At 39.3% G+C, this 22,474-nt stretch overlaps 1 protein-coding gene across 2 annotated transcripts in view; it reads left to right on the top strand.

The window, feature by feature from the left end:
* Nucleotides 1-22,474, top strand: part of LOC134356766 (metabotropic glutamate receptor 7-like) — an 854,194-nt gene that overhangs the window by 441,480 nt on the left and 390,240 nt on the right. For both annotated transcript variants that reach the window (XM_063067868.1, XM_063067869.1), the window contains exon 5: nt 14,320-14,457. In XM_063067868.1, the coding sequence (XP_062923938.1) occupies nt 14,320-14,457 (138 nt within the window). The remainder of the gene's footprint in view (nt 1-14,319; nt 14,458-22,474) is intronic.

Below are 22,474 nucleotides of genomic sequence, written 5' to 3'. Positions count from 1 at the left end.
AGTGATAATCGTATCACAGAAGAACTGATTATTTTCAATGCTTATAGCATGTACCCAGTAAAAATAGATCCTTCAACCTTTTCCCCTAGGATGAGGGCAGAGTTGGCACAATAGACTTTAGGATACCACTTCTCTCTTACTGTCTCTCCTCCTTCTGAACTCTTTTCTTTGCTTTCAAGTGACAGGTGTGAACGATATTGCTGAGAACAGCAGGCTATCTTCTGCACTGAGGTATTCTAGGGAAATTATAGCTCTCAGCTCTTTTCCTGTCTCTTCCTATAACATGCTCAGTCCCACTGGAGGTCATACCCTTCTCCATCTCCTTCATCAAGATAACCACGCAGTTTTTGTATTCAATATGAATCCCCCTTGCCCCACCTCCTTGATGGAGTGTTCTGACTTCAGCTTCAAACTGCAAGGTGTCATTCTGCTTTATTTTAACAATGCAATGCATCTAATGTTTTTCATTGCATCTGTGCATATATATACGTGTACAGTAAATAACAATAAAATAGACTTCGGTGTTGTCTTGCTTGCTCTCATTCACTGTACTAACTGAACAAGTGAATTAGTGTGGTGTTTTATATGGCTTCCTATGATGAACATCAGATTCATAATGGATGCTCCTGAATGGTAAGAATTGAAGCTTACCCTACACTGCCAAAACATGTGTGAGCTCAAAGGCTGGATAAAGACATGGCTTCCTCTGTGCATGCTTGGACTGGGCCAATGCCAACTAACTGTTGCTGAATCTAGATAAAAATGAACGTGCACAAGAACTGAGGTAATATTGGAGTTTATAATGGAGATATGTTCAATACATTCACCTGGATGGAAAGTAACCAATACAATAAGAAAGTGCTATGGCATAAGAATTTGGAGTTAAGGAGATGTATTAATCCTGTTAACTATACTTGGTGGTCGGTGGTGAAAATAATCAGCTTATCAAGGCACACATGGTATCTTATTTCATAAAGTTCTTATAAATTGAAGCTAACAGGCCTAAGTCACATATCCTGCACATTCAGCAGAAGCTCTTTAACAGTCAGTGTTGTACACTAACAAAGTTAACCTTAATCCATCTTAAGACTGAAGAACATTAACTGTTTAATTACTCATTGCTTGTCTTATTCCTTAAACATTTTAGTCAACGAAGTAACCAGCATACAACAATACCTAGACAACATGGAATTGGAAATAAGAAATTCCCTCCTCTCCTCTTTTCTTCCATTCCCCAGTCTGGCCTCTTATTTCTCAGCACCTGCCTATCACTTCCCCTGGGTCCCCTCCTCCCTCCCTTTCTCCTGTGGTTCACTCTCGTCTCATATCAGATTCCTTCCTCCCCAGTCTTTTGCCTTTTCTACCCACCTGGCTTCAACTATCACCTAGCCATCCTCCTTCCCCTCCCCCATCTTATTATTCTGCCATCTTCCCCCTTCCTTCTCAGTCCTGAAGAAGGGTCTCAGCCTGACACATTGACTGTTTATTAATTTCCACAGATGCTGCCTGACCTACTGAGTTCCTCCAGCATTTTGAGTGTACTGCTGTGGAATTGGAATTTTTTTTATTGTCACATGTACTGAGGAGCAGTAACACTTGTCTTGAATATTGTTCATACTGTGCAGTGAAATAGTACAAGCAAAACAATAACAGAATGCAGAATAAAGTGTTACAGCTACACAGGGATGCAGTAAAGAGAGACGATAAGGTGCATGATCATAATGAGGTAGACTGTGAGGTCAACGGTCAGTAGTCAATAACAGTGGGGTAGAAGCTGTTCTTAAGCCTGATGGTACATGCTTTCAGGCCTTTGTATCTTCTGCCCAATGGGAGAGGGGTGAAGAGAGGATGTCTGGGGTGGGTGGGATTTTTCATTATGCTGGCTGCTTTACTGAGGAAGCAAGAAGTAACCAGAAATGGCCACACTAGAAAAATCATCAACAAGCCTAACCACTTATGCTTGATGTTAACGGGGATGGTGCCGGAGGATTGGCGTATTGCTCATGGTGTTCCATTGTTTAAAAAGGGTTCTAAGAGTAAGCCTAGCAATTATCGGCCTGTGAGTTTGACATCAGTGGTGGGTAAATTGATGGAAAGTATTCTTCAAGATGGTATATATAATTATCTGGATAGACAGGGTCTGATTAGGAACAGTCAACATGTATTTGTGCGTGGAAGGTCATGTTTGACAAATCTTATTGAACTTTTTGAAGAGGTTACTAGGAAAGTTGACGAGGGTAAAGCGGTGGATGTTGTCTATATGGACTTCAGTAAGGCCTTTGACAGGGTTCCACATGGAAGACTAGTTAGGAAGGTTCAATCGTTGGGTATTAATATCAAAGTAGTAAAATAGAATCAGCAGTGGCTGGATGGGAGATGCCAGAGAGTAGTGGTGGATAACTGTTTGTCAGATTGGAGGCTGGTGACTACTGGTGTGCCTCAGGGATCTGTACTGGGTCCAATGTTGTTTGTCATATACATTAATTATCTGGATGATGGGGTGGTAAATTGGATGAGTAAGTATGCAAATGATACTAAAGTAGGTGGAGTTGTGGATAGTGAAGTAGGTTTTCAAAGCTTGCAGAGAGATTTAGGCCAGTTAGAAGAGTGGGCTGAAAGATGGCAGATGGAGTTTAATGCTGATAAATGTGAGGTGCTACATTTTGGTAGGACTAATCAAAATAGGACATACATGGTAAGTGGTAGGGCATTGAAGAATGCAGTAGAACAGAAATAATGGTGCATAATTCCCTGAAGTTGGAATCTCATGTGGATAGGGTGGTGAAGAAAGCTTTTGGTATGCTAGCCTTTATAATTCAGAGCATTGAGTACAGGAGTTGGGATGTAATGTTGAAATTGTACAAGGCATTGGTGAGGCCAAATTTGGAGTATTGTGTACAGTTTTGATTACCGAATTATAGGAAAGATGACAACAAAATAGAGTACAGAGAAGATTTACGAGAATGTTACCTGGGTTTCATCACCCAAGTTACAGAGAAAGGTCGAACAAGTTGGGTCTTTATTCTTTGGAACGTAGAAGGTTGAGGGGGGGACTTGATAGAGGTATTTAAAATTATGAGGGGGATAGATAAAGTTGACATGGATAGGCTTTTTCTATTGAGAGTGGGGGAGATTCAAACAAGAGGACATGAGTGGAAAGTTAAAGGGCAAAAGTTTAGGGGTAACATGAGGGGAAACTTCTTTACTCAGAGAGTGGTAGCTGTGTGGAACGAGCTTCCAGCAGAAGTGGTTGAGGCAGGTTGGATGTTGTTGATTAAAGTTAAATTGTATAGATATATGGACAGGAAAGGAATGGAGGGTTATGGGCTGAGCATGGGTTGGTTGGACTAGGTGAGGGTAAGAGTTCTACACGGACTAGAAGGGCTGAGATGGCCTGTTTCCTTGCTGTAATTGTTATATGGTTATATGTTATATCTGGCCTTTGCCACACTTTCTCCATTCATCACCAGAGGGACCAGAAACTCAGCTGGATCAGTCACAGGACTGTAAGTGTAGGGGAACAATTAGGTATTATACATCAAGTAACTCCGTCCTTGATACACAATATGATATCACTATCTACATAGAATGGAGTCAGCAGTGTCATAAAATCATCCAAATTTGCATGAATGAGTGCATCTCCAATAATATTCAATGCTTAATACTATCCAGAACATTGGCGCCTATTCAATTAGCACATGGTCCACCACCCAAAGTAATCACTCCCCCTTACCTCTGGTATTAGTAGCATGTACATTATTTGCCTAGACTACTCCAACCTTGTGATATTTAACCTCTGGCCCCAGGAAGGGAAAGGACAGCAGATGCACAGGAACACTGGTTGTTGGTACCCCACCAATGCACACTCTATCTAGTCTTGGGAAAGATATTGCTTTTTTTTCATCATTTTTGTATCTATACTCTAAAAATCTCTACTCAAAGCACCATCACCTTCCCCATAAGTAATACAGTGATTCAAGATCTGGTTGATCTCTGGGAAGATTTTGTTCAACTCTCTTACCAGAATGCTTAAACCCAGAGGAGTTAGTTTCAGTGTGGAAATGTGAACCTGTCTTCAGTTTCCTTGGCAGTTACGAAATGTGTGCCATTCTTTCTTACAAAACAAATAGCATTATTCAATTGACACTAACACCTTCCTGTTGATGGTACCACCTATATTCAAATAGAAGACCTAAATAATTGCCCTCCACCACCACCCTCTTCCATCTGATGGAACTGATCCTTAACCCTCAAGAATTTCTCTTTTGACTCCTCCCACTTTCACCAAACCACATGGGCACCCACATGAGCCCTAGCAATGCCTGCCTATTCATCGACTACATGGGGAATCCATGTTCCAAGCTATACTGGTAATACTCCCCAACTCTTTCTCCAGTACATTGGGTGCTTCCTGCGCCTATGCTGAGCTCGTTAATTTGAACAACTCTGGCTCCAACTTTCACCCTACCCTCAAATTTCCTTGGTCCAAATCGGACACTTCTCTCCTCTTTCTCAATCTCTCTCTGTTTCCATCTTTGGAGATGGATTTTCCACTGATACCTTTACAAACTTACTGAGTCTCTCAGTTGCCTTGAGTATACCTCTTCCCAGCATCACTTGACTCAGTTCCCCAGTCTCTGCCACATCTGTTCTCAAAATGAAACTGTTCATTCTAGCACATCTGTGATGTCCTCCTTTTTTAAAGAAATGGGGATCTCTTCCACCACTATCAATGCTGCCCTCACCTACATCTCCTCCACTTCACACACGCCTGTCCTTGGCCCATAACAAGAATAGGGCTGTACCAGTTCTTACCGACCACCCCCCCAGTCTCTTATCCAGTACATCATTCTCTGTAACTTCCAGCATCTCCAACAGAATCCTACCATTAAACACATCTTTTCTTTCCCGCCACTTTCTGCTTTCTGCAGGAATGCTGTCTTGTCCATTCATCCCTTCCCATTGATCTCCCTCCTGGCATTTATCCCTGCAAATGCTACATGTGCTGCATCTATCCCTATAACTCCTGCATCACCGCCACTCAGGGTCCCAAACAGATTGAATGATACTTCTCTCACGTGCCTGTTCAGGTTATCTATTGTATCTTGTGCTTCCGGTGTGTCCTCCTCTATATACTTATACTTTATACTTTATTGTCTGTGTAAAGTGAGTCCAAGGACGGAAGATTGGATTGTGTGATGTGTTGTGCTGTGTTCACGATCTTCTGCAGCTTCTTCCGGTCTTGGACAGGACAATTTCCATACCAGGTTGTGATGCACCCTAGAAGAATGCTTTCTACGGTGCATCTATAAAAATTAGTGAGAGTTTTAGGGGACAGGCCAAATTTCTTTAGTTTTCTCAGGAGGTAAAGGCATTGGTGGGCCTTCTTGGCAGTGGACTCTGCTTGGTTGGACCAAATCAAGTCATTTGTGATATTGACCTCGAGGAACTTAAAGCTTTTGACCTGTTCCACTTGCGCACCACCGATGTAAATTGGGTCGTGCGGTCTGCTACTCCTTCTGAAGTGAACAACCAATTCCTTCGTCTTGCTGACGTTGAGGGATAGGTTATTATCTTCGCACCATGCCGCCAGGTTCTTAATTTCCTCTCAGTACTCAATCTCATCATTACCCAAGATACTATATCGGTGAGACTCAATGCAGATTGGGGGACCAATTTGTCCAGTACCCTATCCTCATCCACCACAAAAGGCAGGGCCTCCCAGCGGCTACCCATTTTAATTTGACTTCACATTCCAATTTTGACATGTCTGTCCATGGTGTCTACTGCCATGATGAGGTCAAAATCAGGCTGGAGGATCAACACTTCATATACCATCTGGGTGGCCTCCAACCTGATAGCATGAGCATCAATATCTCTAACTTATGATAATTTCTCTCCCCCTTCTTTTTCCATTCCCCATTCTGGTTCTCCTCTCAATATTTCTCTTTTCCTCATCTGCTCATCATTTCCCTCTGATTCCTCTTCTCCTTTCCTTTCTTCCATGGTCCACTTTCCTCTTCTATCATATTCCTCCTACTTCAGCTCTTTAACTTTTCCATCTATCCCCTACCCATCCACACACCTATCCCCTCAGCTGGCCTCTTCTATTGCCTGCCAGTTTGTACTCCTTCTCCTCCACAAACTTATTCTGGCTTCTTCTCCCTTCGTTTTCAATCCAGATGAATGGTCTCATCCTCTAAGGAGGGAAATACACCAAGACTGTTTATTCCCCTCCCTACATATACTGCCTGAATTGTTCAGATCCTCCAGTATTTTTCTGTGTTACTTAATGACTTAATGACTTAAGAAACACTCCCTAATTTCAACGTCTAACCCCTTCACAATAAAAGCTAAGGTACTGTTTCCTGCCTGAACTACTTGTTGGACCTGCCTGCTAACTCTTTATGATTCACACACTAAAATACCTGGATTCCCCTGAACTTTACTTGTTTGCATTCCCTCTCCATTTGGGAAATAATCCAGATTTTGATTCCACTTATCAAATTGCAAGTCCTCACACCTCCCAGCATTAAACATCATTTGCCAGGTTTGCACTCAATCATTCTATTTCTGTCTGGTTAGGATCACAATATCCTCATCACAACACCTGTGATCATTGGCAAACTTTGAAACTTTAAATTTTTGTTGCCCACCTTACATTCACAAGAAAGGCCAAGCTTCTGACCTAGCTGGCTATTTTTTTTTCCTAAATGAAGATTTAAAAAAGTATGGTAGTATGTAATTGATTTTCTTGGTCTCTCACATGCCCCCTCAAACCTGGCCTGATGTTGATCTACTTCTTGATCATGGCCACTCATATTTATGGTCCTATATATGTACACCAATTCCTCATTATCTGCTGATTTACTGCTCACTCAAGTTGAGTATTGCTTGGAGTGGTGGTAAGCATCATGTTCTCTCCAGTTGTACGTGGACAATCCTGTCTGCTGTGTGATTCATTGTATCTGATGTCTTAAAGTTCAAATTCACATTTAATTGTCATTCAACCATATATATGAATACAGCCAAACAAAACATTGTTCCTTCTGGGCCAAGGTGGAAAACACAGTAGCAACGGCACACAGCACATATAGCTCTTGTAATCATGATAGCAGAAAAACATTCACTTACAAAAAATATTTTTTTAAAGTATAGATCAAGGCTATGAGTATCATAGCCTGTGGACCGATGGTGCATGGATCCATGCTTTTGCAAGAACCTGCCCGCAGCAGTTTGCCATCTCACGCAAGTGCAGCTGCAGAGAAATGCGATTCAGGTTGTCTTCTACTGAGCAAAAGCTTGTGCTGACCAAAAGGGAAATATCTATAGTTAATTTTCAGCTACTGGGATATTGTGCTGACCAAAAGGGAGATATCTATAGTTAATTTTCAGCTACTGGGATTTGGTCTGCAAACTAAATGGCAGTCAGAATTAGTACTAGGTTCAAGAAAACCAGAGGCCAGAAATATGCATAGAGTTATGGCTGGAGCCATGGTGTGGTGAGTGATTCAAATGTATGACTTGAGTTGAGCTCAAGATAGGGAGCACCAAGTCAGGAAAATGGGAAGATTTGCAGCAAGAACCAAGGTCCAATGTTTTAACAAGCTGAATCACACAAACTAAACTTCCATTGAAGTTGCATCTATGAAATGGTTAATCGTAGTACATCATTTGAACTTTAGCTGCATTGCTAGTGACTTAAGTATTATCCACATGTTTTGCTATCCAGTGTTGTCCTTGACCGAATCCCTCATAATTAACTTGGACTTAGAGTACACATTTGCACTGTCCCTGCCTGACATTCCCTCCATCCCTGTAGTTGGACTGATTATTATTAACTATAGACACCTGCCACCTTGCAGTTTAAAGACTTGCATATTCTGAATTTTAACATTCGCAGCAGAAACTCAATTCAGGTTCTGGTCAATATCCCTCATTCCTTTTGCATCAGAAAATTTTTGATTGTTCATCCAAAGATGATAACGCAAGGGAAAAAAAACTGACAATAGATTCAGTTAGATAAAAGTTCCTTCTTGCACATGGTAATTTTGGGGTTGACAAAAGCTCTGTGTACATTTTGAAGTATATGAATAATGTAGACTAAATGATCTGGTTTGTTTCCATTGGTTTATCTTATTACCCACATGCCTCCAGGGAATGCTGATGTTTGTTGACAATCACTTTCCGTTTGAGAATTAAGTCAACGCTATTGCCAATGACACTCATACGTGAAACATGACACATGCATCCTCCCTTTGTCACCCTCAGTGAAGCTGCCTGATTCATCTCCTCAAAGCTGTCATTAAACCGTATCAAACATGACCTGAATTGTAATAACACTACATAGGGAAGTCCCAGCTGACGAACTTGAGGTGTGATTTCAAACTACTGCAGAGTGATGACAACATTTTTCCTGAACTGAATAGCAGATAAATCATGCAAAGAATCAAATTGTCAAAAGGACTGATCCAAAAAGGAAGTGCTGATATATGACCTGGATCACTCGCTGATTTATGGTTACTTCTGTTATCCAGGAATAATTGGGTTATTTCATCCTCAATTTATGTGTCGCAGTAATTTTTGCACGTTTCTTATGCAGTAGCCCATTGGAATTGTGAAACGGGACTGTTGGAGAGTAGGCCAACACGCAGCTGAAGGAGTCAACTACTTCAGATAAATAGTGATTTTGATGAAAATATTATTCAATTACAACACAAGAGAAATAAAATAAAATGAAGAAAATAAATTTGTGTATGGGAAAGTTAAAAAAATATATGATTATGAAGAGTGATGGTGGATCCTGGTGTGAAACTGCTATGACGTACTGTTGTTTTGAAATAAATATTACCATCACCATTGCAGGAATAGTTCATCATATTACACAGAAGTAGATTCTAAAGTAGACTTCTGTTCTAGACCATGTTAATGCCAATTCGGCCTAAGATCTTCTAAGACTAGTAGAATGAGAGATCACCTCACTAAGACATGCACAATCCTTCCAGGCTACTTCCTGTCCTCCTCTGGTTTCCTGTTTGCAGTGTTGGTTTGGAACATGGGTCACTGAAAGGAAACTGTCCTTGGAGGTGTCTCAGACCGAAATGTCAACTATACTTTTTTCCCTGGTGCTGCCTGGCCTGCTGAGTTCCTTCAGCATTTTGTGTGTGTTGCTTGGATTTCCAGCATCTGCAGATTTTCCCTGGTTTGGGATGAGATTACCATGTTTTTTGAAAGAACTAATTCTGAATATTCATTTGAACACATGGGTAAGTCATTTTTTGGGATGAAAGTAGTGTCTGAAAGGGAACAGCTGTATTTAGTTGCTAGACATGTAATTGAAAATACATTATTGTATTGATTTATTAATGTCATGTACTATATACTAAGATACAGTAAAAAGCTTTTGATTTGCATGCCTTCCAGACAGATCACGCCGTACATAATTACATTGCGCTAATGAAAACAATGTAGAATATAATGTTACTATTGCAGAGAAAGCAGAGTACAGGTAGACAAATAATATCCAAAAGCTACAATGAGGTAGATTGGGAGACTGTGTTCATCTTATAGTATGAGAGGTCAATTCAAGCATTTTTGGGATAGAAGCTGTCCATAAGTCTATTTTTTGTTATGTGCAATTTTGTGAAAAAGGTTTGAATTTCTGACCCTTTGCAAAGCAACATAGAGATAGATCCTGAAAGTCAAGCCAATTATTCATTTCCATGGAGCTCAATGGTTCTAAATGTTAGACAGAATTAGTACCCTTCCCCATATTTGCTTAATCATTAGATTAACATTTGTCTTCACAGCAAATATTGTAGAGTTAGTAAAGACAGACTTTGCTTCAGGTTTTGACTTTACTCTGACTTCATGGATGCAATGCACAAACTACGTTGTGCTAAGCGGAGTTTACCATTGTAATAAACTTTCCCATTGTCTTTTTGGAAGTGGTTCTCTCCTAAATAAAAACACATTTTAAAAAGTTGCACAGTTGATTATAGAGTGGATTGATTGAGAAAACCTTGAGGTATTTTAAGCACAGGTCTTTGTCTGAATACATGGGTGCAGATATGAAACAAAATAAGCATTAACAATGTTTGGATTGAAGTAGAAATGCTTGCACTGAAGTGTAATCTAGCAACAAACTAAACAGCTGAAGTGTATTTGAATGGACAAATTCCTGCTTGTGAGAATGTGAAATGATGTTGCCTTGATATATCACATCTATGTAGGCAACCTGAAAGCCAAAAGAGAAAGACAACTCACAAACAATGGCCTTGCAACGAGACACTGATCTAGCTCTATGTTACAAAGGTAATGCTTCACTGACCCCAAGTTGAGCCCTACAAACATTGTAGCTCTGAAGCAAAATTATTGAATTGTTTGCAGTGGTCCTATTGGTACCTTTTGGCTAAAATCTTAGAAAGGTATATCTGAATCCATTTTTCACTTTGAATGAAGTTATTCCCACTCCCAACAACTCAATCACACCCCACCAACCTTTTCCAAAATTCATGAAGGCTTGGAGAGTTGGTCCTTTATCTAACTATTCAAGGCCAGGAGATGTGGCCAATTCATGCACCCAAAGCCTATGAGATGGGCACCTACCTAAACATTTTGTGTTGCCCAAAGTGAAAGCCATGTTTTGGTTGAGTAGGGCTATTTATTTAGGTGGGACTAGGAGAATCACCTAGTACGTGATTGTAAGAGCCATTTAAAGACAGCTTATGTTCCAATTACATGCACCTCGACTGCAGTTTATTCCCACAGAAGGGAATCACAAAAAATTAAATACTTAAAGCAATATTTCTCTTCATTTTCCAAGGCATTTTGTCTTCCATTAATAATGCATCGATGCAATGTAATATCTCATGTCCAAAGGCCTTATCATACTAGTTACTTGAGGCAATATTGTTGATTTTAAAATATTATAGAATGGTTTATCCTCCTTCACCAGTAAAAATAAATTACCCTCCTTGTTACAGTCACTTAGGTGACCAGCTGAAATGCAGCTTAAATATCTAGTCAAAAATTTGAAGCTGTCAGTAATAGGTTCTCAGGGAAGAAAACATTTTGAAAATATATGCATTCCTTCATGGAAACCTTGACATACTATTGCATAGCTCAATCATGCTGCATATTTCAAAATGAAAAAGACTGCAATGTGATAGGAGAAGAGGTGACCTCGAATTATGATTAATTCCTATCATGCTGGGTTTCTTGGATGCAAATAGAATAAATTACTTGGCCTGCCTGCTTTTGAGTTTAGCAGAATAGGGGGTGATCTTATTGAAACATATGGACACCTTACAGGGTCTGGTACAGTCCCAAAATAATTCAGGACCGAGATGAGAAGAAATTTCTTCTTGCAGTAGTTAGAAAATCTTTGGAATTCTCTACTCAGGAATATCGTGCATGCTCAGTTGCTGAGTGTATTTAGAATGGATATAAATGAATTCTTAAGGGAGCTGTGAAATGTTTTCAGTGCAGAAAACTGGTGCTGAGGTAAAAGATCAACCATTACCACGATGAGTGGAGGAAAGGCACAATGGGACAAAGGGTCTGCTCATGTTTCTATTTCTTATATGTTTATTATACAGTATAACTACATAAAAACCACCAATTTTGTTGCTGGATTTTGTCTATATGTTACATTGGGTTAGGTTTCTTCTTGTTCACCCTACCATCAGTGCGCATCTAAACCTATTGGAGGTCCTCTTTCAGCCATATTTCCACTTGCAGGACATTACATCCCTCTTAATAGATACAGATACAGGATCAGACACAAGGACATACTCACAGTTGTCACAGTCTTCAGGAGACTTTAAATGCAGAATTGCAGGGCAAATATTCAATATGGCTTGGTGTTTGTCCTTCCTGTTATGATTGTGGCATTATGTTCTACTTTACTTGTAAAGTTATGGGATAGATCAAAATTTTCAAGATCATTTACCATGCTCATTGTATCTGTTTTGTTTGACCCCTGCTTCAGAAGAGAGAGTCAAAGATTCATAGTGCACCACAACACAGAAATAGGCCTTTCAGCCCATCTACTCCATACTAAATTTTAATCTGCCTAGTTTCATCAACCTGTACCCATAGAGTCATAGAACAAAATTAAAGTTTGCAAAATTTAATTTTGTTTCAAAATTAAAACAAAAGATTTATGTCTGTTTTGCTTTCTGTATTTTCTACCTCATTTTTCTCTTGCCACCATTCTTTTCTTCCTCCCTTTCTCATTTTAACTTTCTTCCTTATTTTTCCTTTTTCTTCCCCTACCATGGGAGAAAAGTTAACAATGACTAAAGATGTTATAGCAGGGTACTTAGAAAAGTTAGAATTTATTAAGCAAAGTCAACATTGTTTCTGAAAGGAAAATCATGTTTAGTCAACTTATTATGGCTAGAAGAATTGTTGTGGAATGGGAATATATACAAAGCTCTTCCTATATTGTTTACTTCTGTGCAACGTAAAAGGTTTTTGGAGAATTGGAAGTTCACAGTGTAGGAGGAAAAATGTTGAAGAACATAGAAGATTAGGGAACATGAGACGAGTAATAAACATAATTGGGATTTGTTTCTGGTTCGCTGGTTCGTACCTGTTTATATAAATGGAGGAAGACTCCAGAAGATACATATTTAGGATAATAACTTGCTGATGAGACAAAGATAGGATAATAACTTGTGTAGAGGATATAAGAAAGACATAGTGTGAGTGAGTGGGCAGAGATGTGGTGAATAGAGTATGATATTTAAACATCCATTTCAGTAGGAGTAATGAAAAGCATTTTATCTAAATGCTGAGAGATAACATGTAGAGCAATATGACTAACAAGAGGGAAACTAACAGAATTTTGCTGGATAATGAAGACAAAAGTAAGGAAGTAATGCTTCAGTATTATAGGGCATTGGTGAGACTTTTGGAACACTGTATACAACATTGGTCTTACTTAAAGACGGATGTAAAGCTCAGAGACAGTTTAATAGAATTTTTCTGGAATGGGCAGGTTGTCTTATAAGTGAAGATTGATCAATTTAGAACTGTATCTACTAGGGTTTAGAAGTGTGACTGAATTCTTGATTCAATATATAAAATCTTGAGGGCCTTGGCAGATTAGATTGGAAGAGGTTCTTCCCTCTTATGGGAGAAACTAAAACTTTGTTCAAAAATAAGGTATTACCCATTTAAGGCACAGGTAAGTGTGCTAGGGATTATTCAGGAGTTTGAATTTATGTGAATTTAGCAGATATTAATTCAAATAAAATCACAAACAAGAGAAAATCTGCAGATGGTGGAAATCCAAGTAACACACAAAAATGCTGGAGGAACTCAAAAGGCCAGGCGGCATCTATGGAAAAAAGTATAGTCAACATTTCCAGCCAAGACCCTTCAGCAGGACCAATTCAAATGAGAACCATTTTACTGTTTTTACTGTAAATTACAAGCAGTAACCAGTTTGAAGTTAAAAGGACAGTTTTGCAAACAAACATCACTGTCTACGGAGCACAGCTGCTGGACGACAGCAGGGGTCTGGTTGCTAAGAGATTTTCTCATGCATCAGCCAAATGTTAGATGATGGGATTATGTTAGCTAATCTATCAATACTTGGGATGTTTGTGTCTTCAGAGAGTTAGTCCTCACAATACTAAATCTTGGACGTCCAGGTTTTCAGTCCTCAGAAGTTTTTCGACCATTTGTGTGAATTAGTTCAACAAGTAAAGATGTTTGAACCTTCAGACATGTCTTAGCAAGTATAATGTTCTTCCACTGTGAAAATGTACTTCTTAGTAACTATTTGTCAGACACAAAATGTTGAATTAAGCAATGTCATTGTAGCTTTTGAAATTGGATTCAATCACCTACTGTTACAATTGTCCTCAAGAGTATAAAATCTTGATGTACTTTGACTTTGAGAGACTCTATCAGGAGGGTTACCAAGAGAATGTCTGTTCATTGTGATGCCTAAAGACTTTCCTATCCACCATTTTATCCAGTGACTTAGCTGAAGTCAAAATAGGTTATTATTTCTCTCAGGGTGATGTGTCTTTGGGACATCCTTTGCTCAATGGCAGAATCTCTGGTTATTTATTTCAGTAGATTCTTGCTAAACAAAGAGATAACCAGTTACAGGGGAGAAGACTATAATGTGGAATTGAGGTTGCAGTCAAATCAACCATGATCAAGTTAAATAACAGCAGATTCAAGGGCTGACTGTCTTCCTTCTACCCTATATATTTGGATAATTCTCTCACTGGTCATGTTTCATTATCCAAGTGTTTGGATTTGCTGCAAACAGTGTGTATTCTCTTTCCTTGCCAGGTTTTGATACCTACTTCACAAGCCGGACTTTGGAGAATAATCGAAGAAATGTCTGGTTTGCAGAGTTCTGGGAAGAGAACTTTGACTGTCAGGTGACACGAACTGGATCGAAAAAAGACACAGCCAAAAAGTGTACAGGTTATCGATCTTTCTTTCCGTTTCACTGACGATTTTCAGAAGTCTGACTCATGAATGCAACAGTTTAGAGTCAATTTTTATAATGAAATTTGATCATGTTATGCAGACCAAAGAATGTATGGTGTAATGTAACCGCCACACTGACTTTATCCTTTCATATTTTATGAGATGACATATTCCATTTTGTATTTCACATATCAATAATGTAAGCATACTGCAGATTTGAGTTTAGCATATTTTAACAAAAGGGGAAAGGTGCTTTCCATTCTGACTTTTAATACAATAGGTACAACGTTATCATTGATATGTAATAAATTGGTTGCATAGCTGAATGCATTATTCTGGAACTGACGTGAGAGTAGTCATTTGTCTTAGCTGACTCAGATGATTAGGTATCAGGTATTCTTTCTGGAATTGATTAAAAGAAATCACAATGTGCACATTAATGGGACTGACTGATCTTCATACCAGAAGCTATATGGTTTAAGGTTTTTTTTTCACCACTTTTCTCTTATTCTCTTCCTGAAGTGCTAGCTTACCAGGGGTTATGTTTCCACTGGCTATATTTCTGGGTGTAGAAAGTGGGCAGATCATTTGTTCAGGGATGGCACTGAAATTCAGTCTGAATCTATCATTTTATTTCTAATAGATATCACCATTCAACAACAGGACCAGGAACACCCCTGTTTATTTTCCCTCTTCAAGGCTAAAAGATTCTCTTGTGATGGAATGCCCATAGAACTGTTATGTCCACATGAGCTAGTAGCATATTATTAATAGTATTATAGTCCTGATCGTGGTTCAAAATGTCAACTCTATTCCTCACCATAGATGCTACCTTATCTGCTGAGTTCCTCAAGCATTTTGTGTATCTTACTCTAGATTTCCAGCATCTGCAGAATCTCTTATGTTTATCTAGGCAACAGTATAGAAGAGAAATGAAACATAAGATACCCTTGCCTCTCTGTTTCAGTGTGTAAACACATTAATCTACTGAGCTTTAGCCATTCTTTTATTATCCCTTCTGTTAATCAGGCCACAGTTTAATTTGGTAACCCCTGAGGCAAGTTTTTATGGGTAAAATAAAGTATGTTGTAAAATAATTTTGTAGTTAATTGACACGGTATTTTATTATAGTTTGCATGTATGTCCGCTCACAAGTGCTTATGCTGATCACAAACAAGAGAAAATCTACAGATGTTGGAAATCTAAGCAACACACATAAATTGCTGGAGGAACTAAGCAAAGGAACTCTGCTGAGATCCTCCAGCATTTTATGTGTGTTGTCTGTGCTGAGCTGTCTATTCTGGGCTTCCAGGGTGGAAACATACAGAAAATAGTACACAATATGAATAACGCAGGAGTGTACATTTCCTGAAATAAGTGCGAATGAACAGCTGCATGTATAGTCATTGCAGCCTGGGAATACCACATATGTGCAGATTAGCTGTGCCCCACTGAATTGGCTGTCATCCAAAAAAAGAAAGACCCTCAACTCATGAGGGAGACAGATCAAATCCGATTAGACGTGGAAATTGTAAAAGCAACTGAAACAAATAATATTATTACAAAACTGATTAGTGTTATTCTCTCTTCTTCCCTCACCCCAAGAAGTAAATGAGGATAATTAAAGCTTTGTATAGGAAGCATACATCTTTCTATTAATAAAGTTCTACTTCCTGAACAAAATTTGCAAGGCTTGGGTAAAGAGATATAAGGTTAATTGGATTGTTCTTTCAAAGAATTCACACAAGAATAGCAAGCAGAATTGCTTCATCAGTTCCCATAATTCCATTCAGAAATCACAAACTATGAATGAAATTTCACATAACTTCACTGGAACCAGGATTTAGCACATGGGGGGGGGGTGTTATGTTTTTGAAGATAAGCATATGGAATATCTCTGAGATGAAGAATGAGAGTTCCCATAATCCATTTTGGTAATGAATGCTGGATTGAGTTATTGGATTATGTGATTTCTCATATAGGAAGCCAGAAGTTAATTTTATGGGATTTCTCTGAGATGAAGAATGAGGGTTCATGTAATCCATTTTAGTAATGAATACTAAACTGAGTTATTGAATGTGTGTTCTCTCATACTGGTGCTAAACTGAAACCATATTTGCCCCATTAAAGCACAGATAGATAAGAGGAATCCAATGTCAATATAATGATAGCATTCCTCACTGAACCATTGATTAGTTAGTTCTGTAATTTTACATTTGGATTTTCTCTGCACTTATTTCTGAGGCCTTTTTCTGAGCATTGATGAATGTAATGTATGGATAATATACGAAGATGCAATCAATATTTGAATTCGGAGCTTGCTTTTTTAAAATCAGTCTGGTTAACGTGTGGCAGCAATGTTGTTTGTGTAGAATCATAGAGCATTTACAATACAGTAGGAGGCCAAGAGATTTATCATATTCATGTCACTGTAAAATTTAATCCTACCATAAAACTTGAGCCTTAGTCCTAGAGAACAAAATTAAAAAAAAACATACAAGCACATTTTACATGCAATGAGGGTTTCTGCCTCTAGCACCCTTTCAGACAGAAAATTCCATAATCCCACTCATGGAAAAAAATATCATCATCACCACCATCAGGCCTCTGGCTCTATGGCTCAGAAGTGAAGGAGGTAGGGGAGAAGAGGGGAGCAGTAGTGATAGGAGGTTTATTGGTTAGGGGATCAGAAAGGAAGTTCTGTGGACCAGAACCAGATTCCCAGATGGTGTGTTGCATGCTGGGTGCCAAGGTCAGGGATATCTTTGAACACGTCCACAGCACTCTTAAGTGGGAGAGTGAACAGCCAGAGGTCATGGTCCACAGAGGTTCCATTAACATGGGTAGGAGGTGTGATAAGGTCCTGAAAAGCGAGTTCAGAGAGTTAGGTGCTAAGTTAAAAGACAGGAACTGCAGGATTGTGATCTTTGGATCGCTACCCGTGCCATGTGCTAATGAGGCCAGAAATAGGAAGATCATACAGTTTAACATGTAGCTAAGGAGACTGTGCAGGAAGAAGAGTTTCAGATTTTTTGATCATTGGGCTCTTTTCCGATTTTTTGATCACTGGGCTCTTTTCCAGAGGTTTGTGTAGGGGAAAATTTGTGATCATAATGACATTAGATTTGATAATTATGGAAAAGAATTTATTTCCTGGCATAATTTACATATTACTATTTAATTATTTATGGTTTTATTACTATATAATTATATATGGTGCAACTGTAACGAAAACCAATTTCCCTCGGGATCAATAAAGTATGATTATGAATAGATCTGGTCCCTGGGTTGAGGATCTGGCAAGTGTGGATTAAGGCAGGTTGTTTTCTGGCACCTTTGTACTTGGTAAGTGGAAAACACTCAAGAGTGAAATTTTAGTAGTACAGAGTTTGTATGTTCCTGCCAGAATAAAAGGCAAGGAAAACAGGTTTAGGGAAGCTTGGTTTTCGAGAGATTTTGAGGCCCTGGTTAATAAAAAGAAGGAGGTGCACAGCAATTATAGGCAGGTAGGGACAAATGAGGTGCTTGAGGATTATAAGAAATGCAAGAAAATACTTAAGAAGAAAATCAGAAGGGTTAGAAGAAGACATGACTACAAATGCACAACTACGTGTCGATTAAATGAAAGCACTCACGTGGGAGATGGCTTTAACTTACGTATTCACATTGCAGTCAGAGAGTGAGAGAGCAATGCATATGTGCAGGCAATGGATCAATACGTAGTGCTAAGGGGGGGTGGGGTGGGGGTCATTGCTCTAAAAGAAGTAGATCCATACATTACACTTCCTCCCCCTTGATTTAATGCAACATAAAATCATGTATGAACAAAACGTTCAATTTCTCTTTCATAAACCCATATTCCAAACAAACATGCTTTCGCAATTAAGAGTCCATAACTAACTTCACAGTTCTAAAGGTTCAGTCTTTTGGTTGGCGCTCTGTTTCTTTCAGGAGAGCCCTCTGGACCTGTGGAGTGGTATCCGATTTGGCAGGTAGCTTATCAATGATAACATTCTTGTCGTGCCTCTGGATCTGTGCAGTGACATCAGAGCTGGCAGGTGTCTTGTCTAAGACAATTTTCTCAGTTTCCAGTGTCACATTGCTGTCAGTGACATCATCACTGAGAGATAAGTTCGGTGATTGTAATGTGTCCATCACGTAGGACGCAGTTGACTCAGGTGTGTTCTTCAGTTGAGCATCCAGTAGCTGGTCCACATGACATCTCCATGTCTGATCTGCAACATCTACTCTGTACATCAGTGATCTAGTTCTTGTAGCTATACTGCCAGGTGTCCACTTGTCTTCTCGGTAATCATGCACTAGGACTTCCTGTCCAATCTCGAAGCTCCTTGCTGCTTCACTTGGCAACTGGCTGAACTGTTTATTCTGCACTTCCCTCCACAGATCTCGTATCAGGAGGTCTATGTGAGATGTTAGATTCATGTTCTTGAACAACATTGCAGGTGTTTGATTTGTCATCTCATGAACAGAGTTCTGATATGCAAAAAGGAAGTTTTCCACCTTGTGCTGTAGAGAAATGTCATCCTTGTCCATCACTTTAATGGACTTCTTGAAGGTTTGCATAAACCTTTCAGCTAACGCATTCATTGCTGGGTGGTGAGGAGCTAACTTGAAATGTCCGATGCCATTTTCTTTCATGAACAATTAAAATTTTTCTAATGTGTATTGTCATCTGTCATCACTCTTAATTTGTTCGTGTAAGCCATTTCCGGCAAAGATAGTCCTCAAAGCGAAGACAGTCTTTGCTGAGGTGGTTGATTTCATTGGTATAATCTCCGGCCTCTTTGCATGACCATCCACAGCAGTCAGGAATGTGAAATCCATGAATGGTCCAGCAAACTCAATATGTACTCTTTGCCATGGTGAAGATGGCCACTCCCATGGGTGTAACTGTGCCTCTGGGAGCACATTTTGAAATTTTTGGCATGCTGAACAGCTTTTGGCCAAGTATTCAATTTTTTATCTATTCCCTTCTCAAACACCTTCACATTAGCATTAAACAGCTATGACAGTCTCTGGTTAGTGCTACCATTTCTGCTGCAGTTGCCTGTTGATGCCCCACTGAGAGCTTTGTTTGAGTGCCATTCTCATTGGATTTTTCTCAACCATTCATGTCCAAAATGTGCTGGCCCTCCACTTTTCAATATATAAAGCTCTAACTTTTGTGTTTGGCCTCCATTTATTTTCAGTTTTCCCTTGAGAGACCCTTTTTCATCTGTGTAAGCCTTTAGCATCACTAAGGTCTTCTCCAATGGTATCTAAGAAAATAGTCTGTTGTAGTCAAACCCAGGAATAATGGACTAAGCTGACCCTATTTCCAACTCCATTTTCAGTTTTACACCATGCACATTTATTGTGATACAGATGAGTTTGTGATCTGCTTCAGTTATACAATGCAGGTCTAGGCATGATATTTCACTGTTGTCTGACTCCATGTTGTCTGATTCTGTTTTACAATCAGTAACTTTATGCATTTGTTTAGTTTGGTGTTTGAGACTCTTCACTCGGTTGTGCTTTTGTCTGCCTTGCACAATCTCTTTATGTGGCCTTGACTGCAACCTTTTTGCGTACTTTTTCCTTGAACCAACAGTATTTGCATAATAGAGCATTTGCCATATCAATAACAATTATGGCCTTTTGCCCCATTCAGGGGCATTCCATGGATTTTGCATTCTAACTTCCTTTTCTGTAGTTCTGTTGCATCCTTTGCTGCAGTCTCTAACGATATTGCAATGGACATTGCCCCAAAGTTAGGTCTCTTTCAGACAGGAGCCTCATTCTGAGTGCTTTGAATATGCATGCCATAAACAAGCCTGTCCATTAATATATCAGAAAATCTATCTCAAAAGTCGCTGCAGTAGGATAGTTTTCGCAGTTCTGCAATGTATTTGGAAATCCTTTCATCTTTTGACTGGTTTCTTTTGTAAAATCTAAATCTCAGCTATTGCCAGCATTTTGGGGCTCAAGTGAGTTTGTAAAATTGTAACGATTTTGTCTAGTGTCTTGCTTGCTGAATTTCAAGTTGTGTAAGAGACTGTTCATCCTTGCACCCATTAAGCTAAGAAGAACAGGGCTCTCTTTTGCTCCTCCACGTTGTTCACATTACAAAACAGTTCAACCCTCTCACTATACAACTCCCAGCTTTCATTTACCCTATCAAATTCATCAACTTTCCTGACTGAAGCCATCACCACGTTATTTTCACTTTAAATTCAGTGCATTTTTCACTGTTACTCACAGGTCCTTTGGCTTTCTTGTGCTGTTTTGTCCTGTAGCTGTCGGTGCAGTTTGTGATATTTTCTGACGGTCAGCTTTCGTACTCATCACCAATTTGTTATGTCTGTGCAATTACATATCAATTAAATGAAAGCACGCATGTGGGAGATAGCTTGAAATGGTGTATTCACATCGTAGTGAAAGAGCGAGAGAGAACAATGCGCATACATAGACAATAGTGCATGCGCAGACAACAGATCAATACGTATTGTTAAGGGTGGTGGGGGGGGGCAGTTTACATTTCTCTAAGAGAAATAGATCCATACATTACAGGGACATATTAGTTCTCTGCAAAAATCAAATTGGTAATCCATGCATGAAGCTGAAAGAAATGAGGGAGACCATAAATGGATTTTTGCACTTGTATTTACTTGGGAAATGGACACAGGGTCTATAGAAGTGAGGCAAAGCAGCAGTGAGGTCATGGAGCCTGTACAGATTACAGAGGAGGAGGAGGAGTTTTCTGCCTTGAGGCGAATTAGGGTGGACAAATTCCCAGGGCCTGATAGCATGTTCCCTTGGACCCCACGGGAGACAAGTGCAGAAATTGCAGGGCCCTAGCAAAGATATTTAAATCCTTAGCGACAGGTGAGGTACCAATGGATTGGATGATGGCTAATGTTGTTCCATTGTTTAAGAAAGTCTCTTTGAAATAAGGCAGGAAATTATAGGTTCAGTCGTGGGATAGTTATTGATAGGTATTCAAAAGGATAGGAAGTATAATTATTTGGATCGACAGGGATGGATTAGGGATACTGAAGATGGATTTGTGCATGGTAGGTTGTGTCTAACCAACCTTATGGAGTTTTTCAAGGAAGTTAGGAGGAACGTTGATAAAGGCAAGGCAGTGGATGTTGTCTACGTGGACTTAACCAAGGCATATGATAAGGTCTCACATGCAAAATTGTTCAAGAAGATTCAATCACTTGGCATTCAAGATGACGTAGTAAATTTGATTAGACATTGGTTTTGCAGGAGAAGCCAGAGAGTGATCATATATGATTGCCTCTCTGACTGGAGGCCTGTGCCTAATGGTGTGCCACAGAGAGCAGTACTTGATCCGTTGTTTGTCATCTATATCAATGATTTGGATGATAATGTGTAGTAAACTGGATCTGCAAATTTGTGGATGACATGAAGTGGACAATGAGGAAGACTATCAAAGTTTGCAGCTAGATCTGGGGCAGCTTGAAAAATGGGCTGAAAAAATGGTAGATGAAATTTAATGCAGACAAGTATGAGGTGTTGCACTTTGGGAGGACTAACCAGGGTAGATCTTACATGGTGAGCAGTAGGGTACTGTGGAGCGAAGTAGAACAAAAGAATCTGGGAATACAGATCCATAATTCCTTGAAAGTGATGTTATGAGTTGATAAGGTCATAAAGAAAACATTTGGCACCTTGGCCTTCATAAATCAATATGCTGAGTATAGCAGTTGGGATGTTGAAATTGTAAAAGACATTGATGAGGACTAATTTGGAGTATTGTGTGCAGTTTTGGGTACCTACCTACAGGGAAGATGAAAATAACGTTGAAAGAATGTAGAAAATATTTTCAATGATGTTGCCAGGACTTGGGGACCTGAGTTATAGGGAAAAGTTAAATAGTTTAGGACTTTATCCCTTAGAACATAGTAGATTGAGAGGGGATTTGACAGAGGTATACAAAATTATGAGGGGTCTGGATAGCATAAGTGCAAGCAGGCTTTTCCCA

This window comes from Mobula hypostoma, chromosome 15 (assembly GCF_963921235.1).
Source record: "Mobula hypostoma chromosome 15, sMobHyp1.1, whole genome shotgun sequence".
NCBI lineage: Eukaryota > Metazoa > Chordata > Chondrichthyes > Myliobatiformes > Myliobatidae > Mobula > Mobula hypostoma.
The sequence above is the reverse complement of the archived record's forward strand: the minus strand, read 5'-3'. Positions and strand labels throughout refer to the sequence as shown.